This window comes from Hypomesus transpacificus, chromosome 10, assembly GCF_021917145.1.
Source record: "Hypomesus transpacificus isolate Combined female chromosome 10, fHypTra1, whole genome shotgun sequence".
NCBI lineage: Eukaryota > Metazoa > Chordata > Actinopteri > Osmeriformes > Osmeridae > Hypomesus > Hypomesus transpacificus.
In genome coordinates, this window is record NC_061069.1 from 1,216,253 (window position 1) to 1,239,421 (window position 23,169).

The 23,169-nt window shown below is 44.5% G+C and overlaps 1 protein-coding gene and 1 long non-coding RNA gene across 2 annotated transcripts; one reads left to right on the forward strand and one right to left on the reverse strand.

The window, feature by feature from the left end:
- Positions 1 to 4,825: 4,825 nt before the first annotated feature.
- On the reverse strand, positions 4,826 to 13,527 carry LOC124472775 (beta-1,3-galactosyl-O-glycosyl-glycoprotein beta-1,6-N-acetylglucosaminyltransferase-like). The gene is given in 4 exon segments (XM_047027805.1): positions 4,826 to 4,904; positions 6,995 to 10,447; positions 10,449 to 11,569; positions 13,447 to 13,527. Coding segments are annotated over 2 exon segments (1,290 nt in total). The 5' UTR covers positions 11,301 to 11,569; positions 13,447 to 13,527; the 3' UTR covers positions 4,826 to 4,904; positions 6,995 to 10,009.
- On the forward strand, positions 12,528 to 13,570 carry LOC124472776. Its single transcript, XR_006956653.1, has 4 exons — positions 12,528 to 12,864; positions 13,148 to 13,153; positions 13,269 to 13,376; positions 13,483 to 13,570. It is a non-coding gene; the product is annotated as an uncharacterized LOC124472776 (long non-coding RNA).
- The last annotated feature ends 9,599 nt before the right edge of the window (positions 13,571 to 23,169 follow it).

Sequence of the window (23,169 nt, forward strand, 5' to 3'; positions counted from 1 at the left end):
CACCCTTCCACACCTCCCGTTCTCTCGTCCCCCCTCTGTGGAACAAACGAGCCCTCCACTCCCCTGTCCTCCCTCCTAGCAGCTGAGCTCTCAGGTAGGCGCTCGGTGACGTCGGCGTCGAAAGGGCGCGCCACCCGCATCGCTTGCCGCCTCGCCCCCCCCCATCTCCGGCATCGCGGACGAGCCATCGGTGATCGCCGCCTGTGGACGTCTGGTCGTCCTCTCCGCCTCAGTCCATGGACCAGCCGAGGGCGTGGAGTGCGTCCGCGTTGGAGTGGGGTCTCGACAACCATAGTTGGCTGTTTAAGGGGCCTGCTGCTGTTCGATTGGCCATCTGTCGTTGTTTTGTCTATGGTTGAAAGGAGAGGGAAAGGGCCACGGCTCCAGTGTCATGTGCAATGTCCTCCTCCTCTGCTCGTTTTCCCCACTCCACAGCTCCCCCTGGGGTTTCCTCCGTGTCACTGCGACATGGTCTCATCCCGACGTTCATCCCCCAAGACGGGCAATTCTCCGCGATGACGACTGTGTTGATATCTGTCGCTAACTGTGAATTCGAGACGGTAGACGGTGTTTGCCCTCTCCAACGTGTACATATTGTTTATACTGAGGTAGAAATCCTACAGAAAGCGTTTAAAGATGCAAACGTTCGATGTAACATTTCATGTGGGGACATCAAGGGGGTCTTGAAAGAAGCTCCACCTGGCAAACGTGCACTGCTGCTTTCATGTGACAGCTTTGTTGTCGTTTTTTTTATGTGATTTGTATTTGTTTTTTTTATTTGTTTTTATCAGCCATACTTTGATTTGAAAGGTTGGGTTCTGTGGCTTTGAGGATGTCACAGACCGTGACTAAGAAACATGACGTCCTCAGGGCAGGCTGAGGCTTGAAACATGATCCAGGGATGCACTTTACTTCATTCTTTTAATTTTTGACATACTGTCCACTTACTGGAGCACTGTTACACACTGTACTTTTGACATTGAAAAGTTCTCATTCCTGGTCTCTGTATTTTTCGAAAGAACAAGTCTTTGTCGATAATGAACATTTTATAAAATCTCTTTCCTTTACTCCTGATGTGTAAAATCCAAGTCACTATTGGCCATTCTGTAGTACGAAAGTCAGCATATCATGCAAGCTTGACAAATTGAATTTCTGACCCGTGTTTTGTTTTTTTACTGAGGTTGGTTTCACTATGGCCATTGTTATTTTGTCAATTCATCACTTTTTTAAATGTAAATTAGCAATATGATGTTTAAGCTAATGTAAGTAAGGGTCATCTGCGTTCTACATGTGGGTACAGCTGCTTCTGCACAGTGCCAAATCCCCTCGTTTGGTCTCTTGAATGATTGCAGGGGCAATCCAGTAGAATATGGTTTAGCACCTTGTTTGGCACGTTTTGGTTGAACGTTAATATAGAGGTTCTTACTCTTTGAAGAGGTACAATGCTTAATACACAGGTTCTTAGAAAGTCCCAGTGACTTTATTAAGCCACCTATATACATTTAAAGAGCTATTTGGAAATAAGGAGGGGGAGGTGCCATGCTTCATGCTTTAACTGGCTTCCTTCTGAATCCAGCATGTCATCCGTTTATTTTGAGCACAGGTGTTAAGATGCTAAAGTATTGGTACTGTATTGCTCCATGTTGTAAAGAGCCAAATGTCAGCCCCTCATTTTTTCAAGCCGGCATGAGGGAATGTTGTGTTGGAATCACTGAATACTTTTTTAGCAATAAAACCTTTTTTATTTGACAGATTCATTCAAGTCAATGTATGCCATGTATTTTTCCAGATATGTACATTGCAAAAAACCCGAACCCAAATCATGCTTTGGGTGCACTTTTTACCCAGTGCAAAACCAGTGGACCAGTCCTACAAGTCCTGACTAACTTTTGAGTCAAATCAAATGCATTTACCTTCAAATACTTATGTTTTTAAATTGGTGGTATTGTTATTGCTCAAGGCCAGATTCTTTCACAAAATGAGTTGGTTGTGAACTGACATTAAATATCCTATATTTGTGTCTGTCTGTCATCTGCCATTTTGTTTCTGTAACCATGGCAATATGACCATTAAATGATGCTGGGTGCCTTGTGGCTGCCCAGGAATTGTAGCTGACTGTTGAACCTTTATGAAAAGGGGAAAACATGTATGTTGAGTGTGAATACATGTGTGAGAGAAGCAACACTAACATGATGCTAAAAATGAAATATCTTTCACCCCCCCCAACACACACACACCTCAAAACGAGCAATACGGAGAAGCACAGCTCTGTCACAATGACATTTTTCAAGGCTTCTTCTGTAAATACATCAAATCAAATACAAGACACCGATGGTGACAATTCATTGTGATTACCATGAACACGTCAAACGTCAAACATTGTCATTTTATTCTTTTGAGTTCTAATCCGGGCATATTGTGAATCAAAGTATCATAAAACGGACACAAGTAAAATGTCGTGGACATTTTTACATTTCCTCCTGTGTCAGGTCTGTGTCCATGGCCTTGGATGCCAGCAGCATGACACCAGTGGAATATCTTCTCAAGATGTTGCTCACCTGATGTCTCATTACCTGTCATGTACTTACTTACTTTGCGCAGGTGGACAAATGCATGTAACAGGTAGAATGGTTTGTTTATGTCAATGAAATCTTACTAAAAGGATTTTTCCAACATTCATGCTTCACTGTTGTCAATTCTTTCCAGACATAATGTTTTTAATTATTTTTTACTAGCAATAGTGGTAGGTAATCTCCGTTTACCGGACAACTGTACAGGAACCAATAGTCCACCAAATACTAACTACTTTAAGGTTTAAAGGTTTATTACACCCAAATGCTACTGTCTTGCAATTCGACTTGATTGCTAAACTGCAAGATGAGCAGTTACAGGAAGTTTGGGCACCCAACAGCAGTGCCCAAACTCCCTCATGCTCTTGTGGTTGAATGGGCACTAAATCCCACAGACACTCTGAACTCTCGCAGACAACCTTCCCAGAAGAGGGGCTGTTATAGCCACAGGGGGGCTCTATATGTTATAACTCCATAATGTCGCCTTCATTTTGGGATGAGACATAAAATAAACGAATTTAGGTGTGATGGTCAGGGGAAATGTGTTTGTAGACAGGTATTAAAAACGTTCAATCCATCATAAAATGTCTACATCAACAGCATACCTGACACCACACAAAGACAATACACAATACAATACAGTACAGAAGTTGAGTGTGTATTTGTTTTGTTTTGGGGGGAGGGGGGGGTACCATCGTAACTTTTTGGGGGTATATAAATATATCTTGTTCTGCCTGTTTTGTAATATACGTGACTAATATTTCTATACTAAACTAATATCGGCATTATAAGCAGTGTCGCTGCTAGCCATGTTAGTGCCCTAAGCATAATTCCTTTATGATGCCCCCCCCCCCCCACCCCCCAAAAAAAAAGGTGGGGGGTGGGAGGTGGGTTATTTAAAAAGATCCAGAACTGATTTCTGAACAGTAGATGGCACTAATGAGCATGTGTTTTCAACTTAAACGAATGAGACTGGAAGTAGAAACTTGTGGAAAACTCAACAGATATGTGGGGAGGAAAACAGCACTGTTACTGTGTCGTCAGTATTCAGGATCTGGCGGTAGTGGCAAAGATTTTTAAGCTACCGAAAGATAACTTACATACCAGCCGCTGCAAGAGTTCCAGTCAAGGTCTATTCACTTGGGCTGCCCGTGATTGCGAAACATGTTTGGAATGACCGAAAGTGCTGTTTATCTTTTACGGTAAATTTTCAGTTTAGAGAGAACCATCTGGAACAGCTGGCCCTGTAGGCTGTTTGACAAATAGAAAGCAGGTTAAATCAATCCGTTATGTGCCTGTAGTGATTACAGGTTTGGTTGCGAAACAGTAGGATGTGTTTGAACTTTTAACCCTGGCCAGCAGACATGGAGTGCCCCCAAACTCGCATTTCCCTGAAACCGGCTTGCTCAACACTTGGCTTTTTTTTGTGGGAGCAGAGTATAAAACTGTGGAGACTTTCAGTGCTAGAGACAGTTGACAACAGTTCAAGTTGACAACAGTTCAAGATGAAGCCTCAGATCCAATCGTACTTGTTGCTGTTGGTGGCCATCCTGCTGGTGAAGGCTCAGACACCGTCTGAACTGAGCTATGAGGACGTCTTATCAGGCCTGTTTGCCAGGGGAGACGCTGACGGACGCACTTTCCGTCCACTTATAGAAGAACTCCAAGAGGACACTGTGAGTACAGTGACAGAAGAGATTTGGCACACACAAAAATCGAATACAACTGTTAAAAAATGTTTTTTTTTATGATTGTCCTCATTATGTATTATTCAGTCCTTTTTTTGTCGTGTTTTCCCAGTTGAACTCTGCAGAGAAAAGGCTGAGTTTCGTTGCAAGGGAGACTGTGTGCAATGGGGCACAGGAGCAGCAAGGCATGCCATGCCCTCTGAAGCAGAATGGGGTAAGACCAACTATTCGAAACATAGGGAAGAAATGTGAACTCAATCTACTGATATCAGCATGTGAAGAGAGAGTCCCCCACTGTTTATGACTAATACACGAATTCCTCATTGCAGCAAGCATTGTCGTGCAACCTAGTGGTTAGCCATGCAGTCCAGGATGCCAGTAACATTGATACCTCCAAAATGTCTTGTCAGCCCATGGAGAAAGAGGATGCTTTGAAGGTAGGTCGAAAAATATCATACATCATCATTTCAGTGTTGACATGTGTTACTTTTGCCTGAAATGTCTTACCTTCTGGCTATTTTTGCTTTGTGTTCCTGGCTGCAGCAAAAGATTAGGATGAGGAGGAGCAAGTCTGGAAAGGGTTCTGGCTCCAAGGGATCCAAGGGATCCAAGGGGGGTTCCCGGCCTGGGGGGGGATCCTCCATCGCTGGGGGGGGCAACAAAGGAAATGGAGGAACTCAAACAGCTTAAAAAACACGTACAACCCAAGATTTTTTTGGGGGGGTTGGAATTTCATCTACTTTTTATGTTGATATTTTATTTTATCCTACTAATAAAGAATCTCAGAATGAATGGGTTATTTTATTTCAAATCAAGAACATGACATCTTGGGACACCCTGTAATGATTAAATACACACAAAATATGAATAATTGACCTATATTAACTATTCCAAAAACAAATATGTTTACTGTAAACCTGTGCTGAAAACAATTAATTTTGGCATTTTCAGCTAGTTCCTAAATGACCAAGCAAAACAATAAAAAACTTTCAACACTAGAATGGGAAAACGTAGCACCTTGTACCAGTCAATGTCTTTGGAGATAATAATCGAGCTGCCACATCTCCATAACTAAAATCGCATGGCATCAGCAAAACCTCAGTGACGACAAATAAAGAACAGTGATGCCCATGTAGCATATATATCCACTGACATGACACCAACCTTTCCCCCAATAGGGTAAACCTTTACTGACCAGAGGTAACAGCAACCAGGTGTGTGATTGGCCACAGTGCTTCCAAGTGGCCGCACTGTGGACAACAACAATACTAGACATGGTGATGCTATGCTTATGTACATAAAGTGAGAGAAGCTGGTCAGGATGGTGAAATACACAAAGTCCCTTTGAGACCGCTGCACTTAAAATGAAGTTGATGCGCTTATGCAACATAGGTTAATGTTTTTGTCAGTGCAACGTAGAGTTAATGTTAGCTTAGCATAAATAGACATGTTTTTTTCTTCCCTTACAAACACATAATAGAAAATAGTCAGCTACCTACAAATGGGAGAGAGGGTGCTGATGTCTGAGACTTTTGAGGTCTTATAGGGGTGGTGAGGTGTGAGATTTAATACCTAAATGTATTCCATCCATAGGAATAGCAGTGTTTAAGATGATGGTGTTACGTCTCAAGCCATTATGGTAACAGTCACTATGATTCATATACTACTTTATGGGGTAGGCCACATTCAGCGAATTGCACTTCTGAAACCACTAGGTGGGGCTGTATTCCAGAAAACTGCAGTTGTTCCCTCTTAATGTGATCATCCTTAAATCCTCTTCCTTGTGCATTTTCACTGCATTGATTTCAAAGAAAAGTACTGCTGTAAAACATACCGTGGGAACTTTGTTAGTCCATGCTTACACTAATGCAATGCTTTTTGAAGAAATGCGCTTTAAGGAGAGGGTGAAAATGTCAAGACACGATTTATTTCCCTCAAGAGAGAAAATGTGTTTATAGTGGGCCTACGTTTTAGTCGGAAAACATTTACCAGACCCTCCAGCCGACTTGGTCCCCCTCAATGTTGACTCCATTGCTACGGCCTTTTTATCGGGAAAGAACAACCTAGATCTACATATACCTGTGTAATGTAACACCAAAATCTGTGACCATCGTATTCACTGTGACCATCACAATATGTGAGAGCCCAGGTCGAGCTGGTGACCGTCTTTTGGTTATACATGGATAATTGGTGATTGTGTAAAACAGGTGTTGTGCCATAAGATGCACGGCTTCTTTGAGAGGCACCCCCTCGCGGGAGCGCGCAAACCACTCGGAATCAAAAAGTTTCGTCTTGATATCGCAACCAAACGGAGGGGAGACAGATGTCTCACATTATACTTTCTTTGTTATATAATTCAAGAGAAGAATGTTGGTTATCTGTGTAAATAACAGATGTTATTCTCAATATAAACACAAAATCCTTAAAACTCGTCGTTCAAACTAACGAACGCGGACCAACATTCTTGCATCACGACATCACATTCTGAGGAATTGTACATTTATATTTAGTCATTTAGCAGAGGCTCTTATCCAGAGCGACTTACAGTTAGTACAGGGACATTCTCCCCGACGAGGCAAGTAGGGTGAAGTGCCTTGCCCAAGGACACAACGTCATTTTGCGCGGCCGGGAATCAAACCAACAACCTTCTGATTAATAGCCCGACTCCCTAACCGCTCAGCCATCTGACCCAATATACCCCTGCTATGATTATCAATAATAATGGATTTTGTTTACCAGGTTCAAAGTATTTCACATGGCTCTCCATACTTATGTATGTGTAGCATGTGGGCAATGCATTCCATTTTAATGCAGTTAGCCTGCGTGTAGGGTGGGCTACTCAGACAGGTCGAAAACGACAGCCTTCTGATCCAGAATATCAGCAGTCCTGAAAACGGAGCAAAGTTTCACAAGCCTAGCCTACAAAAGACAATAAAACCTCTATGTATCAACATCAAAATAAATGTTCTCACCATCAAATCCTATTTTTAAGATAGGACATGTTACTATTATTGTTTAAGTCAATGAAATGAATGAATAATAGATCAAACATAATAATCCCTCACCTATCATTGACTAATTTGTTTTCAGACCTATCCAACCTATACAAAGACATGTTTTGGTATTAAATGCATGCTATTAAATGTACATGATGCTGGGCATCCTGCAATGCACCCCCTGCTAACTCTGACTAGGAAAGTGTTACATACCGGAAACTTACTCTGGTTTCTGATACTAGGCCCCTCAGTGTACAGTAAGAATACTTTGGTGCTGGGATATACAGAACAGACAATACAGGGGGTGCATTTCATGGCAGGCTTGTTGTATTCCTTCCTTTATATGGCTCTGAGTACTGTGACTGACAGCTAGCAGTCATCAAGATTGACTGTGACAGATTGACAACACAGACGTGGAAATGGCTTACAAATTTTACAGGACAGAAGGCATTCACTATTATGTCCTAGCCCTCAAGCGGCAACCGGTTTTACGAAAATGGCTTGTAGCTATGAAGCGTCAAAGCCCACCAGTTGCCCCCGGATTCAGAGTTTGCAGTGATCACTATACAGAAGTGGATTATATTTATAAACCTGTTTTTAATGCCTCTGGAATGCTAACAAAAGTTAAGACCAATTGTTTGATGCCAGATGCTGTACCTTCAGTCTTCAATTTGCAGACATCCCAACTTGCAGAGACTCATTTCAGGGAGGTGGCATATTGATTCCCACAGCAGTCTTTATTACTGACAATGAATGTGCTCCATTTTTGGAAATGTGTAAATGTCTTGAGTTGGAGACCTTATCAGAAAGGGAATGGTACAACATACAAAAAGCACACGTCATCCCTGAAGTAAATCGCCAGTCGACCCTCCACGATGAAATATCATGACAGCGGTAGGGGATGAGCAGCTCATCCACTCGGGAGATGCCAGGTATGATAGCCCAGGTCACAATGCTACTTTTGGCACATACACATTGCTTGATACAAAAGCTGGTAGTAGCTCAGGAAACCGTCAAGGTGACTGAAGTAAAGAACAGCTACTGGCTTGAGACAGCAGGCCTTGAGAGGTGCCTCACCAAGCTTGCAGACCATGGTGTCTCAATTTCCATCCTGGCCACAGACTGCCACCCATCAGTTCAGAAGATCATGAAGGGCCAGCATAGCACAGTACAGCATGAGTATGACCTGTGGCACATAGTGAAGAACATGAAAAAACGACTACTCAAGATCAAGTCACCAGATCTGATGGAATGGGTTAAGTGCATATCCAATCACCTGTGGTTCTCTGTGGCAACATGCAGTGGGAATAAGACTAAACTGAAGGAGAAGTGGACCTCTATACTGCATCATATCACCAATGTGCACGAGTGGCTGTCCAGTGAAACATTCTCCAGGTGCGAACACCCTCCATATACACCTGAAGAAGAAAGGTGACATCCCTGGATCCAGGAGAAGTCAACAGCATTTGAGGTTCTGCAAAAGGTTGTTCTGGATAAGTTGTTGCTAAAGAAGCTGGAGAAAACCACTACAGGCTTCCACACAGGAGAGCTAGAGAGTGTAAATTATCTTTTCACAAAATACGCACAAAAAAATAATATAGCCAGAAAGGTTTTGTGGCACGTCCACGTGTGGCTGCCTTAGCCCACAACAGCAATGTGGCACGGGATAATGCAGTTACAAGGGACGGGAAACTGCAGTTCAGGCATCAGTTCTCCAAGGCAGCAAAGCAGTATGTTGCTGTCCAACAGAGGAAAGAGAAGGCATACTACTTCAGGCAGGAGATCATGGTTGGAATAGCTAACCGGTGCAGAGAGAAGACCATCCAGGAAGTGCTGAGGGAGCAGAATCAGAATTTAAAAAGCCAGAGAATTAGACTAGGTCAACGCAGAGGGATTGAGAAACCAGACAAGGGGTCATCTATTGCTAAGCATCTGAGTCGCTTCCATAAGTAAATGGCTATAGTTTGGTTTCCTGAAGCCAATGTGATCTGTGGGTTGATCTGTGGGTTTCCTATAAATTATACGTATTATTTAATTTTTTAAATAATTACTTACAGCATATTTTAACAACATCCATCACTCAAAAAAGTATATTCAAAGCCGCCGTATGTCTCAGAGGGAAACTTGGACCGGATTGCATGGACCACACAAGCTGGTATAGGTATAACAACTGCAGGAGCATTAAGTTTTATGTTATATTTTTCAAATGTAATTAAATGTATATACTATTATACAGTTATATCACTGTGTCTAATCACGATTCAGTTCCACTTGCAACAACACAGGCCAAACTTGACAATGGCCAAACAGACATACCAAGTCTCCCGGAAGTTCCGCGAGTCTCCCGCATTTCCATAGCGGCTCCATGACGTTCGGAAATGCTATATAATCTCCCGGAAGGGAGGGCTGACAGCGGCAGCTTCCTGTCCACCAGTAATTACCTTTTCCCCTGGGCAATTACTGGTGGACAGGAAGCTGCCGCTGTCTTGGCTTGTGTGTGTGTGTGTCTGTGTCTGAGTGTGCGTCTGTGTGTGTGTTTAGATGTGCGTGCGTCTGTGTGTGTGTGTGTGTGTGTGTGTGTATATATAAAAAGCACTGGAAGCCTACAGTGCCTCACATTAGGATGATTCGAAGGCTATATGGTAAAGGCATTCGAAGGCATTAAAGGTCAAATACAATGTGTTCATCAGTTAGCCATATCAAACTACGAGCTGTGAAAGAGAAGAGCCAGTGCTGCGCTGTGGAACCCCGAAGCTCAGGGTTTCCTGAATGTCAGGGCCTTACTCCGAAGGTGTTTCTCCAGACAGTGGACAGCCACAAAGTCTTCGTCCACGTCAAACTTGTTGGCAAACAGGTGATGCTGCTGCAACATCCACCAGAGGTCCCCTGCCCCATACACGCACACGGCCCTGACGTGGCGCCCCTGGCAGGGCGGGTACGCGGCTTCCTTGGCCTCCTCCGCACCCTCATGCCACTGCCACTTCACCAGCCTGGCGATGGCCTGCATGTCGGAGGTGTCGTACTTGGCGCTGGGCCTCTGGCTGCCCGGCACCCTGGGCATCCTCTGGATGGTCGCCCACAGGAACTCATCCGGGCTGTAGGTGTCTTCAGCCCATTTCAGCAGCTCCAGGACCCTGCTGTCTGTCAGCACGTGCTCTACAAAGCCCCGCGTCACCACCATGTAAGCCCCCCCCCGATTTGATGGGCAGGTTGAAGGGAGGAGGCGACTTGTCCACTTCCGTCCTCTGCACCTGCCCGTCTACCACCGCATGGACCTTTTTCCAGCGCCCCTCCTTAGAGCCCCCGTTCTCCGACTCCATGCTGTTCCGACCCTTCAGCGCCTTCAGGCTACGCACCATCTCCAGGTTGGTCTTGATGGGGAAGTCCTGACCACACAGGTTGACAAAGTATTTCCACGAGGCGCTGATGTTGTAGAGATTGCGCATGCAGTTGATGTCGGCCTGGACGCGCGACCAGCCTGCGTAGACCACCCCCACTGGCTGGCTGCACAGGAAGACGTTCTGGAAACAGGAAGTGATGGAGGTGATGGCGGCCAAAACGGAGGCCGGCGCCTTGGTGTCTACGTGGACGCAGTAGAAGTTCTGAGGGGCGTAAATGGACCTCAGGAGCCTCTCAAAGTTGTGCACCTTGTGGTGGACAACCAGCGAGAAGGCAATAGGAAACTCTGCCTCCTCGCGGCTTAAGGGAAAGGGCAGGTACTTCCTGGAGGACAGGAAGGTGCCGCAGTCTTGGCTAACGTACAAGAAGTGGTCGTCTGAGAGGCGGGTGTGTTTCCGGAACAGTCGCTCCAAGTTGAGGAGTTTTGCCTGCTCCACGGCCTCCGGCTCTCCTCTCAGGATGGCGTCGCAGTTGCAAGTGCCATTGGAGCTGAGGTTGGCAACAATGTAGTCAAACCAGGCATCCTGGTGCCTGAGGTGAGAGGTGAGCTTGTTGGGATCTGTGAGCAGCATCCACACAGCCATGGAGACCAGCATCACAGGAGGCATAAGCCAACAGCATCTTCGTGGGGAGAGGAGCCAAGCCATTTGAACAGAAACCCTTCAGAGTCTCACCGCTGCCGCCTGTGGTAGTTGTTTGTGCATTTATTTAAGCATTAGTCGGTATAATCCAGGGATCTGTAGCAACTACACAGTCGCGTACACAGATGAGGTTTTACTGGGAGTCGTTGGAGATGCCTAGTTGACCATGCAGGTTGTCGATTGGTGAATTGTGCAGCTGTGCTTGGACAGAATCACATCTGCAGACGACAGCTGCTCTGCACTGGAGCAAGTGACTGTATCTGTACTTTCTGGATCTGTAGGAGAAGAGAGAGAAACTTTGTGTTACAGGTGGAAACAAAGTGAGGAGAATGTTAAGACAGTTAACAACTATTTAAAACGTCTTATTCAAAATGAATAAAACTGAATGCACACAAAATAAAGTATATGTTTTTTGGGGGGATTTATACCAATACCAATCTTTTAAATTGTGTAGTCTATGGGTATTCACATACAATTCTACAAGTATAGTCTACTGAATAATATTGTTCACATCTCTTGAGGACAGTCGTTGGACTTGGTCAAGTAGGCTGAGTACCTTTGAGGGCGAAACTCGAGTCCTACCGACGACTTTATTCGGTTCACACCTGTTAAACTAATTCGAAGCCAGTCACGCACGATCAAATAGACCTGAAATGGTGGAACTGGAGATTCGCCTCATGGATGTAGCCTACATCCTAGAAATCTGCCACAACTGTTATTTGCGTGATGCTATCATGTCAATATGGACAACAATCTCTGAGGAATGTTAACAACATCTCTTGGGGACAGTCGTTTGGTCAAGTCTTCACTTTGTGGGTGCGACTTGAGTCGTAGGCCTACATCATTAATGTTTAATCTTTTTTCCTTGGTGAGAAAACCACCACCCGGAACGTTAGAATACTTCGTTTTAGTCCGTGGTCTAACTGCAAACGCTGAGATGCGATAGGGCGGTAGATTTGTGCTAAAACGTAACCCTAAAATTTGTATACAGAAAAAATAAAAGACAGAAAGAACAATAACATAATTAATAATTAATTATCTTACCAAAAGAATGCTTACATCACAAAGTCGATCTAACAGACAGGAACAGTTAAAAGGTAATAATAGGCTACGCAGGCCTAATGAAAAAGCGGCAACTTAATACAGTGAAGTTCCTACATTTGTGGCATTGTTAAGGCTGAGCTTTGTGCGCGTTCCATACGAAAACAGCTAACTCACCGCCAATCTGTCCTATTCAGTCATGACCCCTACTGTACACATCGACGACTTTATTAAGTTAACTCCGAGGGGAGGGGAAGGGACAATGCCTAGCCCTAGTCCTAGCCGGATGACTTTGCTAAGTTTGAAAATTACAGAAAGACATAAATTGCATTTCTTTAAACGTGCTATTCCGAATCAGAATGTCTCAAGAATATGGAGGTTTATGTTAAATGTAGGCTAAATGTAATGTATATAAATGTAATTTTTTAATCGATCCAGTAATTGCTTCAAAACCAGCGTAAATGTGATGTCTGCTCCGGAGGCAGAAGCGCTCATTGCCACAGGCAGCAGTCGAGAGCCCAGGCAGACAGTGAGCTGATGTCTTTTTTAACTTTATGTTTCTAATGTTTTGTAGAAAGACCTTAAAATATGGTTTATTATGAAAAAACGTTCACCAATGATTTAAACATAAATAAATATTGTCGTTATTATGCTATGATTTTACTGGTCTGGCCCACTTGAGATCAACATTAACATGTTTGTAATTAACATCATTTAAGGATGGATTAGGCTAAATGCATAATTTGTTGAATCTATTTAGCATGTATTCTAATAACTGCATTGTTTTGTTTTTGCCATGCCCTCTGAAGCAGAATGGGGTAAGACCAAATATTCGAGACAAAGGGAAGAAATGTAAACTCAATCTACTGATATTAGCATGTGAACAGAGAGTCCCCCACTGTTTATGACTAATACATGAATTCCTCATTGCAGCAAGCATTGTCGTGCAACCTAGTGGTTAGCCATGCAGTCCAGAATGCCAGCAACATTGATACCTCCAAAATGTCTTGTCAGCCCATGGAGAAAGAGGATGCTTAAAAGGTAGGTCTAAAAATATAATACATAATAATTTCAGTGTTGACATGTGTTACCTTTGCCTGAAATGTCTTACCTTCTGGCTATTTTTGCTTTGTGTTCCTGACTGCAGCAGAAGATTAGGATGAGGAGGAGTAAGTCTGGAAAGGGTTCTGGCTCCAAGGGGGGTTCCCGTCCTGGGGGTGGATCCTCCATCGCTGGGGGGGGGGGGGGGGGGGGGGGGAGGAAGTGGAGGAACTCAAACAGAATAAAAAAAACATGTACAATCGGGAAAGATAAATTGTTGGAATTTCATCTACTTTTTCTGTTGAAAAGAAAAAAATATCACACTAATGAAGAAACTCAGAATGAATGATAGTCACATTATTTTATTTCAAATCAAGAACATGACATCTTGGGACACACTGTAATGATTAAATACACACAAAATATGAATAATTTACCTATATGAACCATTCCCCCCCAAAATATGTTTACTGTAAACCTGTGTTGAAAACAACGTAGTTTTAAGTCGCAGCACGGTCAGTCATAGACAATGTGTGTCAGCTGTAACAGTTGCTCACGGCAAAGTCGTGGTAAGTTTGAGTGCATGGGCTCTATGAAATGAGCAAGCACTTTCCTACTACCACTGCTGGCATATAGTAGCTTCCTCGAGCAAAACGTGCAGAAACAAGCACCAGGCTCTCTTAGTTTCTTATCTTATTATCAAACGTAACAGTCACTTAACTCATGGTTACAATGGTAAACCAGCACAATAATAACAATTAGGCTTACCAGGCTGTCACGGCCACAGCCGTGCCCCCCCTGTTGTTTTTGGTTTTGCCCTGTCCTAGTGTTTCCTTGTCATTGTCTTCACCTGTGTCTCGTTCTTGTTAGCATCATTGTGTCCACCTGTGTGTCGTTTGGTTCTGTGTATTTAGGTTTCTGTTTTGTGTCCAGTCTTTGTCTTGTCATTACTGCTACTACCCTTTGTCCCTGCGTGTACCCTGTCTGTTTCAAGTATTAAACCCTTTGTTTTTGACCATGCCTGCTGACTCCCCTGCATTTGGGTCCAACCCCACCTCACATCGTGACAGAATGACAAGAACAAAATTGGACACAGCGGTGATTTCCCCGCACCCTTTCCTTGGGACCAGGCTTGCCTTTGGTGGACCGCGAAGCCTGCAGCGGAGGGTCCACCCTAGGTCCTGGTTCCTGCCTAGGCTCCAGCCCCAGCCCGAACCCCGACTCCAGCCTCGGTCCTGCCCTGGGCCCCTGCCTCGATCCTGCCCTGTGCCCCTGCCTTATCCTGAGGTTGTGCCGCCCTGCGCCCGGACGAACAAGGTTGCGCCGCCCAGCACCCAGACCACCAAGGCTGTTCCTGCTGGGGAGACTCGGCCGCCTGCCGCCGGAACCCAGCCCCGTCCCTTCCCTGTGCCCCAGCCTCGTTCCTGCCCTGTACGCCACCCTCATTTCTGCCCTGAGCCCCTGCCTCGCCCCGAGGTTGTGCCGCCCAGTGCCAGGCCGCCCGAGGACTTCTGGCCTTCTCCTCCTCAGCCCGAGGCATTCTGGCTGCCGCCTGCCCCGGTGCCCGCGCTCCCATGCGCCCCCTCGTCCGCGCCCCCGTGCCCGAGTTCCGGCCGTCCCCCGGACCTGCCCCGACCCTCTGCCCTGCCTCCGGGCGGTCCCCCGGACCTGCTCCGACCCCCTGCCCTGCCTTGTGGGACGTCGGGTGACTTCCCTTGAGAGGGGGGTACTGTCACGGCCACAGCCGTGCCCCCCCTGTTTTTGGTTTTGCCCTGTCCTAGTGTTTCCCTGTCATTGTCTTCACCTGTGTCTCGTTCTCGTTAGCGTCATTGTGTCCACCTGTGTGTCGTTTGGTTCTGTGTATTTAGGTTTCTGTTTTGTGTCTTTGTCTTGTCATTACTGCTACTACCCTTTGTCCCTGCGTGTACCCTGTCTGTTTCCCGTTTCAAGTATTAAACCCTTTTGTTTTTGACCATGCCTGCTGACTGATCCCCTACATTTGGGTCCAACCCCACCTCACGTCGTGACACCAGGCAACAAAACGCTACATTGTAAGCAGTCACATTAAAAAAAAAAGAAATTCATGAAGTTGTATTTCAAACAAACCGCAAACTTATCAGCAAATTAACACAACTCTATTTACTGCCTTGCATCACGGTAATTGACCAGCAATAGGTGCGTTCGACTTCATGCCTGCGGCCACCTGCAGCCCGGCTGACTTGAAGCAGCCAATGGCATTCCAGCTTCAAGGCTGCCGACTGCAAAACTCATTCGTATTATTGTTCGTTGCCCATAAAAGTGAAGAGAACATTTCCAAGTTTAAATGCGCCTGCGAGACAAGATGATGTCATTTAATAGGCTGAAGTGGCAGTCAGAAACACTTCGTGAATCTTGACCTGCAGAAAGAGTACTGTCAGTAGTCTGACACTAAACCACAAAATTCGCCAGGAAATAAAGCCTCATATTAGTATTTCGTTTGGTCTCAGCAATGATAATTTTGACCCTTTTGTGCTTTGTAGATATGATAATGTCTCCCAAAAAGAGACGTTTCAGAAGTTTTTTCACCACCCAGAGAGTATAGCTGTTAGTTAGTAGGAAAACTACCCACACAGTGCAAACCTGCTAGTCTTACATCGCCACCCATTATACAATGGAAACATGTTTTGAAAGTTGTTAGTGTAGTAGAGCATGTAACTTTTGCTTGTATTAAATCTATCCCTAGCGTCAATAATCTTTCGCCTAGTGTGTTAGCAGCAGCTGGGCTTGTTGAAGCCAGAAGGATAATAGCTAACCTACCCACATAATGGGATCGTGCTAGTTTAGCCTATACCTGCAGGCTAGCAACTCAAAAGTGATATTACATTACATTTAGCAGACGCTCTTATCCAGAGCGACTTACAGTAAGTACAGAGACATTACCCCCGAGGCAAGTAGGGTGAAGTGCCTTGCCCAAGGACACAACGTCATTTGTCACGGTGGGGAATCGATCCAGCAACCTTCTGATAACCAGCCCGACTCCCTCACCGCTCAGCCATCTGACTCCTCATCTGTTATTATCTGGTAGTAAGATGGTCTATATGATTCATTGGATAGTAATATGGCTATCCAATGTATGTAGAGCCGGTTGGTGATGAATCAGCATCAAGGGTTCAGGTGAGAAGTTGAATTGTCCATTTTGGTAAAGATTGCATTAGATTGCTGTTTTTTAAGGGATGTTTAGACAATGCTATCCATGAATGTTATCATTCACACTTATACTTGGGGGGCGGGGGGGGGGGGGGGGGGGGGGGGGGGGGGGGGCCTTGAGTCGAACGCACCTAATGAGCCACTCTATCTTTATTTTTGTTATTCCTCTCCCTTCTGTCTACTACTTCTTTCTCAAATTGGTTTTTAGTTTTTCAACAAATTAGACAATATGGCAGCGCCATAGATATTGCCCTTGTAAGCGAATACTAAAAATAATTGAAATATATAAATCGGGCGCATTAAAAAGAAAAGAACGAGATAGTAAGAGTCCTCTAAAGACCCGGCAATTCAATCAATTTCCCGGCACATTTGCAATGTAATGCAATGCAGATGTGCACCGAACAAGATGGGTAGCTCTGTTTTGTCCGCTCTGTTTTCTTTTTGATTATGGCATAAAGTCTTGAAGAAGAAAATGCACATGCAATTAGAATGATTGATTACTAATTGTATCCAATAAGGCAGCCACATTCTTAAAATGAAAAAGCATTTCTGCAAATGCATTTTAATTTTCCCATTTTACATTTCAAATTTAATTTTGGTATCCCTTTGCTGGGGAATATTTTGAAAATTAAATCTCAAATGTCTATTTCTTTTTCATTTTAATTAAAACATTAAAATGCAAATAGGATGATTGATTACTAATGTCATTTATAAATCAAATAATGCAGCCACATTCTTAAAATGAAAAGGCATTTCTGCAAAATTGCTAAATTTTGGTCACGATTTGCTTCAATACGTTCAGCATTGCCATGCTGTTGTATTTGTCCTATTGCTAGTTGCACTTCTGAAACCACTAGGTGGGGCTGTATCCCAGAAAACTGCAGTTGTTTACTCTTAATCTAATCATCTTTAAATCCTCTTCCTTGTGCATTTTCACTGAATTGATTTAAAAGAAAAGTGCTACTGTAAAACATACCGTGGGAACTTTGTTAGTCCATGCTTACACTAATGCAATGCTTTTTGAAGGAAGGTGAAAATGTCAAGACACGATTTCTTTCTCTCAAGAAAGAAAATGTGTTTACTGAATAGTGGGCCTACGCTGTAGCTGGAAAACATTTACCAGACCCTCCGGCAGACATGGTCCACCTCAATGTTGACTCCATTGCTAGGGCCTTTTTATTGGAAAAGAACAACCTAGATCTACATACCTGTGTAATGTAACACCAAATTCTGTGACCAACGTATTCTCGGTGATCATCACAATATGTGAGAGCCCAGGACCAGCTGGTGACCGTCTTTTGGTTATACATGGATAATTGGTGTTATAAAACAGGTGTTGTGCCATCAGATGCACGGCTTCCTTGAGAGGCATCCGCTCGCGGGAGCGCGCGAACCACTCGGAATCAAATAGTGAAGGATTTTGTCTTGATATCGCAACCAAACGGAGGCGAAACAGATGTCTCACATTATATTTTCTTTGTTATAGAATTCAAGAGAAACATTTTGGTTATCTGTGTAAATAGATGTTATATACTAGGGTGACCAGTAGCATGACCCTGAAAGGGAGGACACTTGGGTCCAAAAAGGAGGACAAAGGGTCAAAAAGGAGGACAATCCCAAAAAGTTGTGTGCGTGGGGGGGGGGGGGGGAGCTCAAAAGAAGACTTGATGTCCTGCACATGAGTAACTGCCATCCGTGTTGGCCCTGGTTGCATCCTTATCACATTGGCAGCCATGCGGGGTGGCTCATTTCTGTCTGTGGGGGGTGGCTCAAGAATTCAATTTCATTCAATTTGTCATATTTTGACATGCATATTTCTTCACTTGCTATGTGACAACGGGCTTGTTCTGGTCCTGGGGCTGGCTGCTGACGGGCTGGCTGCTGACGGGCTGGTCGTGGGGCTGGCTGCTGACAGGCTGGCTGTTGACGGGCTGTCTGCTGACGGGCTGGTCCTGGGGCTGGCTGCTGAAGGGCTGGTCCTGGGCCTGGCTGCTGACAGGCTGGTCCTGGGGCTGGCTGCTGATGGGCTGGCTGCTGACAGGCCGGTCCTGGGGCTGGCTGCTGATGGGCTGGCTGCTGACAGGCTGGTCCTGGCGCTGGCTGCTGATGGGCTGGCTGCTGACAGGCTGGTCCTGGGGCTGGCTGCTGATGGGCTGGGCTGGTCATGGGGCTCGTCTTCGTTTTGGAACTAGCTTATGCTCAATCTCATGCTCTTCTTCAAAGTCACTGACAGACTCTGAATTTTCAGAAATACCTCTAAATCATCATCAAATGTATAATAAATGTAAATCAAAAGCTTCTCTCTCTTCCAAAATCAATTGCATGGCCCTCTGAGCAGAGAATCTTTTGGCCATCTTGATCAGTTGTGATAAGGAACCACACTGGCAAAGTTATATTTATATTGTCCCACCCCCAATTTGCAGCTGGGATAGAGTATGAGCAAATAAAGAGTAAAATGTGCGGCAATGTGAGAGCAGACAGGTGTCGATGCTTGAATTTGTCAACAATTTTGCAACCTTTTGCGGGAACGGCAGAGGCAGAAACACAAAACTCACTCTCACAATCTCTCTCTCTCTCTCTCTCTCTCTCTCTCTCTCTCTCTCTCACACACACACACACACACACGGGGGGACGGCCAACCCTGTCGCTCAATCTTCTTCCAGACGAGTCTCGGCCCACTGACCCACCGGGAATTTTCCCGGTGCTTCCCATGGCCAGTCCGCTACTGGCTATCAATATAATATGGGCTTTAAATATAATAGCCTAAAGTTGTTTTTGTGCATGGGCGGATCTACATGCGGCCAAGGGGCACACTCTAGAGCCTTGCCCCCCTGTAGATCCGCCCATGTTTTGTGTGACGTCTGCTTTAACTACGCTGTTTAATCTAATGTGAAAACCAGATTATATTTAAGATGTAAATACATATCCAGCGTTTGTTCTAAACAAACGTAATAAACTTAGTCTGATAAATTGCACAGTGACAACAGTACAATTTACGGTCACAGAATACAATGGTCACAAAATGTGGCGTTAAACACCGGCTCCAGCAATGAGACCCACTTTACGTAGGCTAAAATGAAAACCGATTTATTTGACACTCTAACTAGATTACTGTAACTTTACGGAGGGCAGCGTTACTTTGATGGTAATATTGATTGCTCTGATCAAAATAAACGAACGTAGGCTTAATGTTATACATTCTTTTTTATTTATAAAATACGGATGTAGCAGGCTACCGTCGGTGACTCCCAGTCAAATAAATCAAATTCAGGCAGTTTAAATGGTTGCAATATTTTTTGCTAACCACCAGATGCCACTGCGCTCTCCATTTTCAAAGCGCCGATCCTTCGGAAGAAACCACCAACGCTTCAGCAGACGCACAGAACAACACAGGGTCAGACTGGGCACTAAAATTCTTAGGACAAGACAACGCAAAAGCAACCTGGCATAACATAACATGTACATAGAACATAGATTACGTCTATGATAAGCTCAAATATAGTAAACCTCCTAATATACAATAATATACAATATTCAATACAGTATACTAAACCTCTAAATACACATAATAACCTATACTAACCTCATAAACCCATGTTAACCTAAGACAAGTGAAGTACAATAGTGCAACCAGTAGCTGAAAGTGACAGTGAGTATAGTGAGAAGTGTATCAGTGTCCATATCAATGTCCATTCAGAAGCCTGATGGCCCTCGGAAAGAAACTGTTGTCCAGTCTGTGTGTGCCAGAACGAATGCTTTGGTATCGCCTGCCATTGGGCAACGGGGTAAAAAGACTGAAGGATGGGTGATAACAGTCTCTTGGAATCCTGCCGGCTTTCCTGAGGCATCGTGTGTGGTAGGTGTCCTGTAGGGCTGGGAGCTTCCTGCCGATGATGAACTCAGCAGACCCGACCACACTGCGTAGGGCCTTGCAGTCCCTGTCTGTGCAGCTCCCATACCACACTGTGATGCAACCAGTCAGAATGTTCTCTAGTGCGTCTGTAAAAGTTAGTGAGGATGACTGAGTCCATGCCAAACTTCTTCAGTCTCCTCAGGAAGAAGAGGCGTTTCCGGGACGCTTTTACCACCTTGTCCGTGTGAGCAGACCAGGTGAGGTCGTTGCTGATGTTCACCCTGAGGAACCTGAAGTATGTCAAATATATTGAAGTCGATGGAAAAAAGCCTAGCTTTGGTAAAATTGACATAAGCTAGGCATATATTTTGATTTACATCAAATATATGATGCTTCCCAAATAGAAACAAAATATTTACATTTTATTCTCAATGTCCTTTAAACCTGTATCACAATCTAGAAACAAGACCATTTTATCCCTTAGGCTATTTGAATAATCTTAGGAAATTCTTCAAAAATGATGAATGAAACTTGAGACCAAAATTATTTTGGTCTTTTAATTATTTGATTGTCTCCAATTCCTCTTTACAAAAACAACAAAATCCCTTAATTGAACTTACTAATAAAGTAAAACAGTACAAGAATAATATTGATTTATAATTTTGTAATGAGTTTCTTTTAGGAATTACACAATTATTAATTATCTGACCATACTTTCTTTAAAGAACGAGAAGGGTATGTTTCCACTTTATTATAGCATTAGGAAAAGCACTTTTTTATTGTTAAAATCTTTCTAATATGGGCTAAATATTGTCAAATATTGTATCCCTAATGTCAACAGCCCCAACAGTAAGATTTGGAAAATAACCAATCACAGGATTATAGTCTACATTTGACCAAAGCTTCACAGGGCATCGTTTGCCCATCCCTAGGTTTACCATGTAGGCTAATACAGCGTCTGCTAAATGACTAAATGTTTGTTTTATCTTATTTATTATAACCCATCACAGGTTAAATCTGACGGCACAAGGAGGCGCGGCACAATTCTGAACCTTGCCTCTTCCTGTCTGTTTTCTGCCTCATAGTGGTTGGGAAATGTATTTCTTTAGTTCAGTATTTATAAGGGGGGAGGACGTACCGTGTTTTATTGAAAACACATTTCCCATAAAGCAATGCGTTGTTGACAGCGCCCCCATCTTGTATCCCCTCATGAATATATAGTATCAAATATTTGCGTAAGAGGTAGGTTCATTTCATATTCTACCATAGTATTTCTGTGTAAATGAGACGTACGGTCACGTCTCCGCCCTTGCACAGATCTCAATGCGAGCACAGCCTCTATTCCGCGGATTTCGTCGGTTAAATGTTTTCTGGAACAGTGGAGCTTCCGACTGGAACACGAAGGCAAATAAGTGAATGAGTAGTGCTAGAAGTAGCCTACACCGCCCAGTCGGCGGACATTTAATGTAGGCTATTGTTTTTATTTAAAAAGCTTTTAAATGTAGAGGGTAGATGTTTAGCCAAGTGCGCACCGTGATCTAGTGGACTTTTCATTTGGCACGATGGAAAGTGCGTGGACAGAGGATGGATTGGCAGATGTAAGTGCGACGAAGTTCAAGAAATCCTGCGGACTGCCTGTCGCACAGGGGACTCCGGTGGATGATGGCGGTGGACATTTGTCAGCTTCTCGTGTGAACGTGAGGAATGGAAATAACCTATCTGAAACTACCGCTGCTGTGGAGTCGAGTGGTTTGAATAAAAGTATTGGGACGACATCCACAAATGGCCGGAGCTTATCCAGCAACTCCAACTCGCTTCTGTTGAGACGGAGGAGGTTGAAGCGAAACCTCTCAACCACAGCTGCAACCACTACCACCTCAGCTGTCACCGCCGCCTCCGGCGTCAAGATGAACTCGGCCCTCTCCTCTGCCTCTTTACACACTCAAAGTCTGGATAGAAAGACTTTGTTGAGACATCGACAGAACATGCAATTACAGCCCTCAGACCGAGAATGGGTGCGAGCGGATTTGTACAGAGGATCCATACATGTTCACGACAGACTCACGCCTTCATATCCCAGGCCGGTGCTTTGCACGATGGACACCACAGCCGGCGAGATGGCGCTCCGTCTGAGCAAACTCTGCAGTAAGTCATACTCTGTGTTGCGCATTTTTTGTAAAGATAACCTTAAGACTGATCAGAACGGAAACTGTAATGAGAGATACGCATGTAATACTAATCAATGCAAGAATGAAGAAGGTGGTATTAAATGCAACCATCTGAGTTCCTTGGGAACGACGGAATTCCGAGGCGGCCTATTAGACCAGGCTAGTGACAGCCTGAGGCTGTTGCTTATGGAGAACGAAAATGAGAGGCAAAAGCAACAGGATATCGATGCAAAACTTTTTACTCCAGACTCCGAGTCGCAGGATAATATAACGTGTTCGCTGTCGGATCTGAATTCAAATTCGAATATGGACACGCCGAATGACAACGATTCGGAACAGAGGTTGAATGCATTGGACAGCTATGGTTTGAATTCCGGTTCGGATGTGGAGAGCAGTGCATTCGATGACCTGAGCTCCGGGGCCAGGCTCAGTGAACACCGGGACTCCCTCAGCGATGACATGATCCTGGGCACTGATGCGTCCATACTAAGCCCCACGTTTGACAGCGTCACGGAGGGCCTTGACACATACGGTAGCTCCTCAGACGAACTGGAACTCGATGCAAGCATCGATCCGATCCCGCCAC